Source organism: Phlebotomus argentipes, unplaced genomic scaffold (assembly GCF_947086385.1).
Source record: "Phlebotomus argentipes unplaced genomic scaffold, Phlebotomus argentipes genome assembly contig_32, whole genome shotgun sequence".
NCBI classification, from domain to species: Eukaryota; Metazoa; Arthropoda; class Insecta; order Diptera; family Psychodidae; genus Phlebotomus; species Phlebotomus argentipes.
In genome coordinates, this window is record NW_026776187.1 from 1,348,128 (window position 1) to 1,361,252 (window position 13,125).

Consider the following 13,125-nt stretch of genomic DNA (forward strand, 5'->3'; position numbering starts at 1 on the left):
TTTTAGATCTTTTATTACTTACATTTCACAGATTTCACATTGACTTCATATTTTTTTTTTACAATCAGATTTATAACAATGAAAATAAGTTGATTCTTTTCCTTACATTTAAAACACTGTGAAACACACTTAAATCTTTGCAGACACTCTTAAGTTATCACGAGATAAATCTATCTAAAAGTCCATAAATTTTCCCTCCTGTTGAACACGGAGTCCTCTTAAGTGATCAGTTGTGTGAAAAAGACGACAAATATCCCCAAAATTTTCCTGCATAATTTCTCTTTTCGCTCTTGTGTGGTTTTTCTCGTTTTCTCGTTCATTCGGAATGCATATTGATTGTGGTTTATGATATAATTGTGGCTATTGTGGTGGCTAAAGTGACTCACAAAATGCTCCTGAAGCCAGAACCCTGGTCATTTCCATTCCCCCAAAATGCTAACTGTGTTACTGGATTGGTCATTGAAGTAAGAAATCCTCGTCTGTGAGCCACTCTACGTCCGTTTCCTCCTATCTTCGCGCATCCCTGCGCTTCAGTACGTCGAACAGGACTTCCGAAGTGCGTCTCTCGCGCGGTGTCGCGCCCTCGGACTCATCGCTGGTCTCCTGGTCAGTGTCCAGGAGTGGCACTTGCTGGCGCGAAGTCTCGCCCGTGCTCGTGGACGCCGTGGCGATCTGTGTCTCCGCTTCGTAGGCCACTTTCAGCTCTCCCGACGGCGCTGCCCTCGTGAAGGTCCAGTACTTGTGAGCCACATGGCAACAGATGCCAGCTAAGCACAGCACCAGGCCCAGCACATTGTGCAGCGACAGCTGGTTGTCACTTGTTGTCTCTACGGCCAGCACAATCTGGAAGATCTCCTTGAAGATGCCCGCCACGGAGAGCGTGAGACTGGACGTGAAGGAGAGCACGAGGAACTCACTGCACTCCATCGCGAACGCCACAACGGCGCCCACGGTGATCTTCGTCCACATCGCGAGGACTTCCGCGGTTGAGGCTGACGCCACCGCGGCCCAGCCCTCGATGATGCGACTGCCCTCGAAGCCCAGCATCACGGGCACAATGGCCACAATCATCCATGGCTGCATGTAGTAGATCATGTCGATGGGATTGTGCAGGCCCAGCTTGGACTTCTGCATGAGCAGCTGCGCGAAGGACCAGCGGATGCCGGAGGAGAGCGACGCGATGAGCAGGAACATGAAGCCCATGGCCTCGAAATGGGCTGACTTGTAGGTGAACATAAACAAGCCGCCCGAGATGAGCACCACGATGGCTGCGAGCGACCAGCTGCGCTTCTCCAGGCCCAGCAGAATGCCGAAGATCAGGATGAACACGATCGTCGTGGATTTGGCCATGGTGTATCTGGAAAGAGCAGAAGGAACGCCATCAGATGAGGTCATTTCTGGAAGAGTCAGACTCTTAATTCAATTATCTTGCGCTTGATTGAATGAACAGCGCCTCAAACGAATTCCTCATTTTGTCACTGATAAAAAATTTAATCGCTACGTCGCGTGTGATTTTAGGTGTGCTTCGTATTGACTTTGCGGCGAGAGAATTCCTCCATTTGCTAAGTGATAAATTATGGAGAACAAGTCAGGGACTCACAGTGAGATGTTGACGAGTTCCAGGCCCCAATTCGAAAAGCCAATGTCCAGCCCACTGGCCAGACCAGTCGGCACGACCTTCAGCAAGTTCCTGCAGCTCAGCACGACTCTGGGCTTGCCCGTGATCAGGCGGTACAGGCACCTGACCAACCCAGAGAGAAGCAGCTTGATCACAAGATGGTACAGAACGACACTGAGAGGGAACTTGAACTCCTGCAGAAGCGAGCGTTGGTAGAAGGTGAGTCCAATGGACAGGGTGAAGTACATGAGGATGAGGCAGAGAGTGAAGAGGGCAGTCTGGGCCAGTGTCATCCGCCCGGTGGGCAGGAGTTCGCTCCCTGACGCCACTTTCGGCTCCAACTCCACATCCGGAAGGCTCTGTGGAGTCGCCTCTGCGTCTGCATCGTGCTGATCCGCCGCCTGGAGTCTCTCGTAGCGTGTCTCTCTCATGACCTCACCACGTCATCTGGTCGCAACCTCCGGGAGTCGTCGGTGGTCTCGGAAAAGCCCTCAATCCTGCGGAACTTCTCACTAACATATGGTAGGCATATTTCAAGGATTCTCCGGGGCTATTCTACGGTGATTCACTTGCGATGGGGTCCGTAGGTATTCTAAGGGGATTTTCACATGCCACGGGACACTCTGTGGGGGAAACAACACTTTTTATCTCTGGTTTTTCACGGCCAGAAAACGAGTCGTGTGGGTGACGTTGAAAATGGTTGCTGACAGGTTTCGCAAACGAAAGTACAGTGTTTCTCGATAGTGGCGCCATTTGATTTGAAAAATCTTCAGCTCGGAATTCAGAGAATTTTCACAATTTTCCTCGAAATAGCGTAATGATATTTTGTATTCCTCCAACAGTTAAATACTATTTGCGAAAAAAAATTAGAAATAACCGGAATTTCTATCTGAAAATTGTAAATATTTTTTTTACTGTTTGTATTTGAAAACTGCTCCAATCTGGCAATCCTATAGCGGTTTTTCTTCTCATTTCTTGGAAGACCGTGGAAGATCAGAGAAAATTCAAGATTTTTACGATTTCTCTGTTTTCTTTATCCCCACAGGACGTGAAGGATATCAAGTAAGTTTCCTACGTTAATAGTCTTGAGTCTGCATACTGATAATTCCCAAATTGGCGTCTTCAGCGATTGGAAATGCCTTCTGTGGCTGAGAAAGAGAAGCAGAACGGCCACGATGGCCAAGAAGAGGAGCAGAAGGAGCAGCACAATGGCCACGATGATCAAGAAGAGGAGCAGAAGGAGCAGCACAATGACCACGATGATCAAGAAGAGGAGCAGGAAGATCAGCAATCTGGTCGGCGCTTCCTTGTCGTTGAGAGGACTGATAATCACTCTGCCGGGACAGCTTCGCTTTCCCCATACGTCATTCTGGAAGCCCTCAAAGGCTTAGGGGATATGAAGGAAGTGAAGTGCACTCAGCTCAAGAACCACACGCTTCTGATCGAGACCCAGAACGCTGCGCAGACTGAGAAGATCCTCCAGGTGACGACTATTGGCAAGGCGCCAGTGAAGGTGTACGAGCATCCGAAGCTGAACAGATCTCGCGGTGTTATCAAATGCTGGGAATTCTGTGGATGCGACATTGAAGAGCTCCTGATGGAAATGAAGCAGTTTAATGTGGTGGGCCTGAGGCAGATTCGGCGCCACATGACGGACGATGAGGAGGCGCAGTGTGTTAAAGAGAATAGGAAGAAGAGCCGAAAGGATACTGGAATCTTCCTGGTGACATTCAACACTCCTGATCTTCCAGCGAAGCTCAACGTGGGCTACAGAAAGGCCGAAGTGAAGTTGTATATTCCCAAGCCGCTTAGATGCTTCCGTTGCCAGCGTTTGGGACACGCAGCGATCACTTGCAAAGAGAATCTCGACCAGCGAAGCGCCCCCAAGAAGGGGAAGAAAACCCTCAAGTGCCTCAACTGTAAGGGGCCACACGAGAGTTGGGACAAGACGTGTCCTGTTTATCAGAAGAAGGCATCGATTTTGAAACTGAAGGTTGAGAACCAGGTGAACTACAATACAGCCATGAAATCTCTCAAAGCCTAGAAAGCCATTCTTCTCAGGTAGGATTGATCACTGCATTCCTTAGAAGTGCCATCTCAATTTACTCACGATTTTGCTTTGGATTTCCTCGAATTTCTGAATAAATGTTAATAAAAAATATTTTTCCGAGTATTTTCTTCATTTGAATTGGCGGGAAGAAGAAATTGACAGCCAGACACAAAGTGAGGTTGGATTTTTTGTTGTGCTCTTCGCAAAAGTGTAAAAGTGAAACTGTGATTTCTGGGAACATGGATCAAATCCTGGCCAGAGACTACTCGAACTACCTGGTGCAGAACAGTATTTCACAAGAGGTGATGGAGAATCTCGGGAAAAGTCTGTGACAAAACAGTTCTTTCTCAAATTACGTTCTCTGACTACTTCTGGCCAGGAACACCAGGAAGCAGATTCATTCTTGGGTATTTCAGTATAATTATGGTGATTTTACTGATTTCTTCTACAGGTGGATCCAATTTGTCGAAATATTGATGAGATGCTGACGAGACTGGATGAATTTGAGAGCCTCCTGAATGTTGTGAGTTTCCGGATAGCAATGAATCTCTGGGGGCTTTCTTACAAGCTTCTCTCTTTCCCAACAGGTAAAGGAAAACATCTCAGTGAGCACAGATAAGAACTTACCAGAAATCAGTGCTTTCCAATCGGATTTCTCTGAGCTGTGCCGACGAATAGACGGCTTTGAGCGATTTGTGGGCATCGCCGGAGACAACCTGGCCCGGATGGAGGCTCACTTGGCAGTGGCTGAGCAGGAGCTGGGCTACACGGAGTCTGGACTCAAGGGCTTCCTCAAGCCCATCTTTGGACGCCAGAAACCCGAGCAAGAGGCCACAAATCTGTCTCCAGAAGACGTTTACGTTCCTCCGGAAGTCTACAACACGTCTGAATTCTTCCCGGACAGCTCGTCGTGCTGAATAAAGGCGAATAAAGGAAAACTCTGGTATTTACTTGTCAATTTATTCAGATTTCTTGGAAGAATATCGGGTACATCGATTGGTTTTCTTGTCCTTTAATGTGTGATTCTTTTCATTTTTTTTTTACTTCAACATCGAATGATAAAACTTGATTATCGTCTTACAATCAATCTCATAGGATTGCCCTATCCCTACTTGGCCAATATGAGTTTGGCGACGCAGCCCGCGCGTCTCCTGACCAGCCAAAGTGTGTCCCATCCCCGGAAAACGAAAAAAAGGAGATGCTCTCTTTATTGTGATTCTTCTACACAACATTTGATCGATTGAATTTTGTTTTTTTTCGAATTCTCTAGCTATAAACCACTTTTTGGCTATCTAAAAATAACTAATTATTTTTTCACTTTTTTGCTAACAGTCTTTATTGCTTTCCCTTCGAAAAAAACGACTAATTGGTTAATTTTTATTTTATCCTTCAATCAACGATTTTCCTTCATTTCTTCCTTCTTTTTTTTAATTTTGACCCTGTTCGCAATTGTTTTTGTCTACCCTCAAAAGTGTTTCCGATTTTTTTTTATACACAATTCGATATATTTTTTTCTTGTTTCTCAAAATGATTGATTTCTTTTCCTTTTTTGGTGAACTAATTTAGTTACATTTTTTCTTTTTGGTTCATATAGAATTCTGCGAAGTTTGCACCGTAAGTTTCTAATATTCGGTCAGTCGTGAACACAATAATTCATTACCGAACATAATAAGAGGAAATTTGTATGAAATTTGGAGAAAGAAAAATCAAGTAGGTAAGTTTTTGCACACCCTGTGATTATAAATATTGATTTCGCAAACACTTTTACAATTTTGATCATGCGAAAAGACTGGAAATCAAGTTCGACAGCCGAAGAGAAGCTTGGACAACTTCGCAGAAAGACTTTTATCTCATCTAAAACATCGTCTAAAGAGCTAAAGACCGCGATTTTATCTCTCACAATAATTTTGCTAAATGACCAATTTTTCTCACATGTTTTCTAATTGATTAACATTGTTTTTCACATGGTAAATTTTGTTCCGAAACCCCGTGAAAATGTGTCTTGAAAAGGTCTCTCGAATTTTTTTTTTCTATAATATTTTTCACAATTTTTTCTTTTCCTTCCTTTTTTCCAAAAATTCATACAAAAGAAAAGGAGATGTATATATATAATTTTGGTTGGGTTTTTTAGACTCTTAATAGTTTCTTTCGTTTTTTTTACTCTTCCTAAAGACAAAATTGGTAAATTGGTGTGATTTTGTGTCCTTCAAGTTTTTGAAACTGTGTCTATATTTTTTTTTATTAAGTTACATTTTATCCCATTTATTCCTCTAAATATTCCTTCGTTATGATATCTCTGTTGTGTGTCTGTTTTTCTTTAATATTACTTGTCCTTATTTCTTAATATGCTTTATCCTTCTGGTTACATATTTTTCATCTTTAAAATGGGTGCTTTTTTTTCTTTAGATGGCTTCCATGCATTCAATGTTACAATTATAATTGTATCCACTAGAATATTATTTTATAGTATTAAATTAATATTCTCTACATTTTTTGCATCATTTTTATAAAACAATCTTGTGAAAATACCAGACCGGCTGGTTTTCAAAAAATCTTCTCTTAAATATTCACCACATGATTTCTTATTTAATTCTCATGAATAATTACTTTTAAATATTTTTTTTTAACATTTGCCCTTACTTTTTTTTTAAATCTTCATGCCACACAATTTCTAATATTTCTTTTAAAATTGTATATTAGATAATAATATATAAGTTCCTTTCTGTTGTTTTGCAAAAAGAACAGATTTTGCATTTCTTCAGCAATTCTTGCTTGTCTCGACTAAGTAAAATGTTCATCTTTTTTTTTAAATATGTTTCAGTTTCTCTATCGCCTAAGTATGATTTCTTAAGATTATTTTTTTTACACTTTATAAGTTACCATAAATCTATTAACCACCATTCAATGATTTTTTTTACTTAAGTTTCTTGCTTGTATGATTTTTTTTTCTTTCAATTTTGCGAGAAAATTGGTGATTTTTCTATTTACAATTCTTTGCTAATTTTCGTGTGTGTTTCACTTTTGGTCACAAGAACACTCAAAATATATTTCTACTTTCTTCAAATCCTTCAAATACTAATCAATCTGGGGAGATTTTACAGCAAAACTGTCTTCTTCCAATTAATTCTGTCCAATTTCCCGTCTGTTTTTGGTTTTCTCCATCATCTTTCTACCCTCAAAAGGCGTCTCTGAATTGATGACGTCAATTGATTACCCTCTCTTGCACTAATGCTACAACCTTACAAGAAACTTTTCTCTACACGTGCTATTTATAATGTTACTAAAAACCGAAAGACACACATTTAATCGTTTTTCCTCCTGCCTAAAGCTTACTCTACATTTATATACACGCTCGTGGCGTTGAACCCAAAGATAAAGAGGGCGGGAAATGGGGTGACAGGGAAAGCACAACCTGTAATTTGAAGAATTTGTCCACTATCATTAACCAGTGGGACTAATATAGTGCCATATCTGCGATGGTTCCACTCCGGATTAATGTATAATTTATTGCTAATTACAAGGGCGAAATGCGTATGTTTATGGGTCGCGAAGTGGGATTTTGGGGGTGTGGGAGCATCGCTAATAGTAGAAAACATGATCAATATAATTGATATTTACGCGGATTTCTGCAAAAATAGCACAGTAAGTGATTAACATACCACAATTGCTGTTCTTTTGTCCTCCGGCGCGTGTTTTTGGTCAGACAATTGATTGGCGTAATGCGAAATACTGGGAGAAAAAAGTTTTGTATTTGTGGTTTTGGTGTTGATTTTGTCATTACACTGCGCTTTCGATGACAAGAACATGCGTTTGTCTGGTGAATTGTGCAATAAAAAGTTATGAATTTAGCCACAAAGTGTCTTGGTCAACAGTGTACTTGTCGATAAATTCGCACAACCCTGGATGTGGGGTGTAATAAATTCTTCGGCCGGTGGAAAATCTTAGGAAATCCTCCCTTATCTGGGGAGGTAAAAGAAGAAAAAAAAACTTTTCACAGAGCAGCCGAGCCCGTAAATCTCAATGAAAATGACGCAGAAAGATGCCTTAGGTGGAGATTTAATTAGTAGAATCTATGCTTTCGCACTTTAATTGATTAAAAAGAAGTATGCGCGATGTTAGGTGGAGACGAAACAGGGACGAAGGAGATTGCTGCTGTAGCTTCTTTTTTCTCACATCTTGCTTTTCTCCTCGCTCTCTTTCTTAATGTACAATGGCTAAAGGTACAACATTTCCAATGGTAATTTTAATTTCTCTATCTTTTTTTCTCAGACTATCAATGTCTTATTTTGTTGTTTAAATCGCTCCTGGCTCAATTAATTTATACAATATTTTTCTCTTCTCAAAAAAACACACACACCTTCGGTTATTATCTAACAATCAATTTATTAACACATTGCACTCTTGTTTCACTTTGCGAGACATGAGAATGAGAACGATTTGCGTGTCTGTTTCAGAAGGTTTTTCACACTATCTCCATTAATTTTTATTATTATTTCTTTTAAATATATCTCTCCTTCTCTCTGGCTTTTCCTCGCCCATTCCGTCGGAGGCTGAAGATAAAAATATTCACCCAACCTCCCGTGAAGATTCCCTCCATCTCACTCTGCCATATTCACCATCGTAATGCTCCGTAAAGCTTGTTCCTATTTATTCGCTAAAGTCACCGTCTTTCAAATGAACAATTATGATTCTCTTTATTAGTTTTTATCTTCTTCTTCCTCCTCTTTAAATATTACAATTTTTTTTGGATTGTCTTTAAACGTTCTCCATGCGAGAAGCTGCTTCTTTCGGTCCATCCTTTCAATAAAATTCTCTTCACTTGCCCTCAAATTATTATGTATTCCACATGCGAAACTGCTGAAGGTGCACCTAAAATGTCTTGTGTGACTCCAAACAATCTTAAGTCTAAACACGCATGAATCTGAGATGCCTAAGAACTAACCTTCTGCAGGGCTTTCAAGGGTCCAGCCCTTGCAGGCGATGGACTTTTCAAGTCTTCACCGCCTTAATTGATATTGTCCGTGATTTGGACAAACAACAAAACTGCCGCTCGCCGTTCGGTGCTCTCTCACACTCTACAACATTATCCTCTTTCAGTGGCGCATTGTACCTGCAAAAGAGAGACGGAGAGTCAGTCGATTAGCCTTTTTCCAATGCCACCCACTTGCAAGCACCGCCCATTTGCATATGATGAAAAATATTGGGCATTTTTCATCACAACTCTTCAACTGCAAACGCCATTTCAACTATTTAAATTATTCATATCAGGACGTTTCCCGTGAAATTTCCATATAAATTTGCACGGAGTTTTCATCCACAAATTCCCTCCATCCACCCCCTCCCCCTCTCCCCCTGTTTTTAAACATAACACCTCCGATCCAAAAGTAGTACATTTTTCGCCAAGTGGCCAGGAAGTTTTGCACAAAAGGATATGTTGAAGGTGGGGAGAAAAGTGAAAAAGTTTTGTCTGATGGCGATATTTTAACTCGCTCACACCCCAAAAACTCCACCAGGTCTGAATGTGTGTCTGATAGAGCGTGGTGACTCCATTTTCCCACCTTTCCTTTGCAAACCCCACCCGTCGGCCCACCTGCAATTTATCGGTTGTAGAGCGGCTGGAAAATGCAATTCACGTTTTACGTGCAAACAAGGAAACTTGGCTGCTCATTCCACAGGAAATTCAGTGCTCTTGCCTCGCGAAATACCCGTCCACGTGAAGGTATCTCAGTGGGGGGAACACATGCAAAGTTTCATGTTTGAGAAAATATGTATCAAAAGACGGGAAGTTGCTCTTCGGAGCCTTGCAATTGAGGCAAGTTGCGGGAAATCCTCTCGAATTTCATCTCTACTGCAAGAGACTTCTGCGATTGATTTTCTTTCATGTGAAATGCAGAGAGGCAGAGTTGCTTCCTCAGCACGGGGGCGGGAAAATGCACTCAAGTTTGATGGATTAAGTAAACTTTGCCGAGGGGTATTCTCGGTTTTTCTATGGCTACAGCGCAGAAAGGAAGAGTTCCCGAAGGAGGTTCTTTTGAGTAAATTCATCAAAGAAAGTGCATTTGCCTGAGTTTAAGCGCTTTGTCATCTGCCACTACGTGGCAAGAGGGACTCTTACTCACCAGACAATCCCACTGCGAGCACCTCCACGGGCAGTGAGCCGCGGCGACGCGATAGCAGGGCGTCCTGATCCGTGCGACTCCGCGTGAGTTCTCTTTTGAAGCGATACCACGCGGAGCCGCCGCTTGAGGTGGCCTCCTCGGTGAGGATGGGACTGAGAATCTCAGCCCCGCCCGATGATCGCCGCCGCAGGAGCTTCTTCCTGTTCCGGGACTTGCCGTTCGAGCGCCCCAAAGCCGCGAGATTCTCACAGGGCATCGAACTCCGTCGCTGGATGGACGACAGGGATGTGGGAACAGCGGCAGCGACGGCGGCGGCTGAGGAGCCATTGTCCGACTGACTTCCCTCAGTAGGAGCTGCAAGATCGAGGGATAAGCACACCCTGAGCTAGAAATGTTGGAAGAGAGTTTACTCACTTATCTTCATTGTCTCCGCCGGCATTGAGCCACGTCTCACCAGGTGATCTCCGCAGGATCTGATCACCAGTGTGACAGGCTCCTTTGTCGGCGGAGCGTCGGGGGCACGCTGGGGTACTCCTACTGTGGCCACGGGCGCGGACCCTCGACGTCTGTTGAGGGTTCGCCGCAGAATGGTGGGATCGAGATTCTCCTTCTGGCCCGGCACAATGGTCAGTTTAGCGATCTTGCTGTTGGCGTGCGGCGCAAAGTCCTGATCTGCGCGCTTGAAGCTTTCCTTTTTGCTGATCAGCACTCCTCGCTGCTCATCACCCTGGGACTCTGACGAGCTGGAGCGGCTCTCGGCCAGGGTCTCGGCACAGCCGCCCAGCTCGGCCGTGGTGGACATGTAGCGAGTGCGGATGTAGGGCTGAAGCGGTGGGAAAGTCTGCTGTCGCACGAGCTGCTTGGACGTGGCGGAGGGCAGTATGCTAGTGTTGCCCACACTCCCGCCGTGCATCACAAGGTTTAGCCTATTGGCACAGATGCTGTCCGTCATGGTGGCAATGCTGAGGTCTGGGACTAGGGTTTCAGCACTGAGAGGACGCTCTCGGTCTGGCACGCTCTCTCCAGATGATCGGGCTCTGGGGCCCGAGTCACTGTCGGACGATAGCAGGGAAAAGCTGTCCTCAAACCTGGTTTCCACGTCCTCCTGGATCGTGCTGCCAGAGGCGTGCTCCCTGGACGGCAGGATGATCCTAGGTGCATTCACGGGCATCGAGTGACGCCTGTCGTGGCGAGAGTGTGTGAGCCTAGGCACCTGCAACGAACTCCGCCTCGGAAGCTTCACAGAAGTCGTTGGGATGAGAACTTCACTGCTGTCGGACAATTCAACGCAAGGCTCCTCCTCCTCCCGAGCCATTGCTCCAGCCTGATCTGGTTCATCCTCTTCTTCTTCCTCCTCTTCGTCTTCTTCGAGGAGTTCAGCATCGCTGATCTCGGTGCGCGTCTCCTCGGCCAGTTCGGCCGCTACGCGGTTCTCCCACTGCACTTGATTATACTTGAGGAAGCGCATCATCTTGGTGGAGAGCTCAGTGGTCAGGAAACGATGCCACTCGTCAAACAGGGGCGTCACGACGAATTTGAAGAAGCCCACCTGAAAGCAGAGGTCTTAGGGTGCTGTCAAGGAGGACTTCAAGGATGTCTCTTACCTGGATCTTGGGCACCGTTGTCGAGAAGCGATCACAGAGTGAAGTCACAGGAAGATTGAGCTGGCGCTCGTAGTCGCCTTGACGGAAGAACTCCTCGCAAACCTTCTGACTCCACTTCTTGCTGACATCCCAGGGGCGGCAGGGATTGGAGATGTCGGCACACTTGAGGGCGATTTGGAGGATGAAGTGGCGGTGGTCAGGTTGTCTCATGTCGAGCGTAGAGGTGTTGAGGAAGTTGCGGAATTTGGTGAGGAACTCCTGTTGCCGCGTGATATCCGTGGCGAGGATTAGAGAGCTGATTTGGCGCTCGAGTTCGGGCCTGATGTGCTGGATTTGCTCAGCCACGCCACTCTCTAGCAGGCAGCCCACAGCCGAGCGCCAGTGGTGGTTCTCCAGGACGCTGGTGTTCTCATACAGGGCCGCTAGGTGGTTGGACGTGGCGATGAGGAAGGGCTGGTTGACGCCCGGATGGTCAAGATCGTGGGTCACAGCGCCGATGAGCGAGGCCATGATTTCCAGGGGCTCCAGATGCTCGAGGATCTTGCGTTCCTGCAGGAAGCAGTGCATGGCCTGCGTCACGTCCGTGGCGTGGATGGCGTTGTGATAGGGATTGGTGCTGTGATACCCCTCCTCGATCAGCGTGAACAATTTCCATAACCTAACTACATCTAAGTTGAAGTGGTCCAATAGGCCGTACCAATGGAACAAGTGAACACATAGAACAGGCAGTGATCGTCCTGCAAAGCAAAGGATCTTAGCAATGCTGGCCTGCGTACCTAAGTCTAGCGCGCCTACCTCCAGTGACCGTTTCGAGGGTGAAGGCGTTGAATCGCCAGTTGCCAACTTGATTGAGGATGCACTGGACTTGGCCGTGGAGGATGTCGTCCAGAATTGCCACGTCCTGCACCAGACTTCGCGTTGTGAGCTTCTTGCGGCGTCTCTTGTGCATCGTGAGGAAGCGTCCGTTGCAGGCGTGCCTCCTGCGCGGACTCCCTTCCAGCTTCGGTGGTAGCTGATCATCGCCGCTAATTAGCGCCTCCAGCAGAGGACGATCCTTGTCCGAATCGGACATCCGACGCGACGTGGCTGTCGCTGCAAAGAGAAATAACATTCCGCATCAAAGATGGCGTCTCAACGGGGCGAAACCTTTAGTTTTGCCCTCCATGAAAATTGCATTTGAGTACCACATAAGGCAGGTATTGAAAGATGGTGTAATTGAAGTGGAAATTCCGGGGTCAATTAAATTGTTGACACGCTGTCTAACTTTGCGTGGAGTTGAAGTTGTTTCTGATTTATGGTGGCATTCTAGGGATTTAAATATTAATTTCCTCAACACGAGATGAGTTCCTCCAGAATTTGACTTGCACTGCGAATCGAATGGCCGTGAGGAATTCTTCCAAAGCCTCTCCCCCATTATCTTCAGTAATGAATATGGAATTTTCTAATTGAATTTCCCAAGGCAGATGAAGAGGCGGAATCGAAAGAGCTGCCAAAGTGGAGCAAGAATGTGGTACAAAAGCTTCATTACGTTGCACTCTGAGTCCTCGAGGGGTGCCCTCGGGGGGTGGGTAATTAATGTAATTTATGCAAATTGTGGGATGTAATCGGCCGGGATGATTAGTATGCATAGTTTGAATTAGACATAATGTAGTGAATATACGGTCGCTCGTACTGAGTGTGGAGTACATTGAGGAAAATCGTTTGAATTTGTGGCACTTTCACATATGTATGAAA

General features: G+C 45.1%; 4 protein-coding genes across 4 annotated transcripts in view; 2 read left to right on the top strand and 2 right to left on the bottom strand.

Annotated features, from left to right (window-relative positions):
- Positions 1-18: 18 nt before the first annotated feature.
- On the bottom strand, positions 19-2,049 carry LOC132264179 (solute carrier family 35 member C2). Its single transcript, XM_059764286.1, has 2 exons — positions 1,601-2,049; positions 19-1,357 (listed from the first exon to the last, which is right to left on the bottom strand). The coding sequence occupies exons 1-2, from the start codon at positions 2,047-2,049 to the stop codon at positions 508-510; spliced, it is 1,299 nt and encodes a 432-aa protein (XP_059620269.1). The 3' UTR covers positions 19-507.
- LOC132264188 (uncharacterized) lies at positions 1,943-3,772 on the top strand. Its single transcript, XM_059764297.1, has 3 exons — positions 1,943-2,140; positions 2,664-2,680; positions 2,745-3,772. Exon 3 carries the CDS (start codon positions 2,754-2,756, stop codon positions 3,660-3,662), a length of 909 nt encoding a protein of 302 aa, XP_059620280.1. The 5' UTR covers positions 1,943-2,140; positions 2,664-2,680; positions 2,745-2,753; the 3' UTR covers positions 3,663-3,772.
- Positions 3,773-3,834: 62 nt separating this feature from the next.
- LOC132264190 (biogenesis of lysosome-related organelles complex 1 subunit 4) lies at positions 3,835-4,613 on the top strand. Its single transcript, XM_059764299.1, has 3 exons — positions 3,835-3,970; positions 4,120-4,191; positions 4,256-4,613. The coding sequence occupies exons 1-3, from the start codon at positions 3,908-3,910 to the stop codon at positions 4,583-4,585; spliced, it is 465 nt and encodes a 154-aa protein (XP_059620282.1). The 5' UTR covers positions 3,835-3,907; the 3' UTR covers positions 4,586-4,613.
- Position 4,614: 1 nt separating this feature from the next.
- LOC132264168 (uncharacterized) overlaps positions 4,615-13,125 on the bottom strand; it is a 44,691-nt gene continuing 36,180 nt past the window's right edge. The window contains exons 4-8 of the mRNA XM_059764272.1: positions 12,187-12,483; positions 11,392-12,128; positions 10,202-11,336; positions 9,788-10,141; positions 4,615-8,778 (exon numbers count right to left, since the gene is read on the bottom strand). Of these exons, the coding sequence (XP_059620255.1) occupies positions 8,762-8,778; positions 9,788-10,141; positions 10,202-11,336; positions 11,392-12,128; positions 12,187-12,483 (2,540 nt within the window). The 3' untranslated portion in view covers positions 4,615-8,761. The remainder of the gene's footprint in view (positions 8,779-9,787; positions 10,142-10,201; positions 11,337-11,391; positions 12,129-12,186; positions 12,484-13,125) is intronic.

What these genes read in the sequence shown, in the direction of transcription:
- LOC132264188 (XM_059764297.1), top strand. Translation starts at nt 2,754, where the DNA reads ATGCCTTCTGTGGCTGAGAAAGAGAAGCAGAACGGCCACGATGGCCAA.
- LOC132264179 (XM_059764286.1), bottom strand. Translation starts at nt 2,049, where the DNA reads ATGAGAGAGACACGCTACGAGAGACTCCAGGCGGCGGATCAGCACGAT. An exon ending in GAACTCGTCAACATCTCACT is followed by an intron (nt 1,358 to 1,600) that starts GTGAGTCCCTGA and finishes TGCTCTTTCCAG; the next exon opens with ATACACCATGGCCAAATCCA.
- LOC132264190 (XM_059764299.1), top strand. Translation starts at nt 3,908, where the DNA reads ATGGATCAAATCCTGGCCAGAGACTACTCGAACTACCTGGTGCAGAAC. An exon ending in AGAACAGTATTTCACAAGAG is followed by an intron (nt 3,971 to 4,119) that starts GTGATGGAGAAT and finishes TTTCTTCTACAG; the next exon opens with GTGGATCCAATTTGTCGAAA. An exon ending in TTGAGAGCCTCCTGAATGTT is followed by an intron (nt 4,192 to 4,255) that starts GTGAGTTTCCGG and finishes CTTTCCCAACAG; the next exon opens with GTAAAGGAAAACATCTCAGT.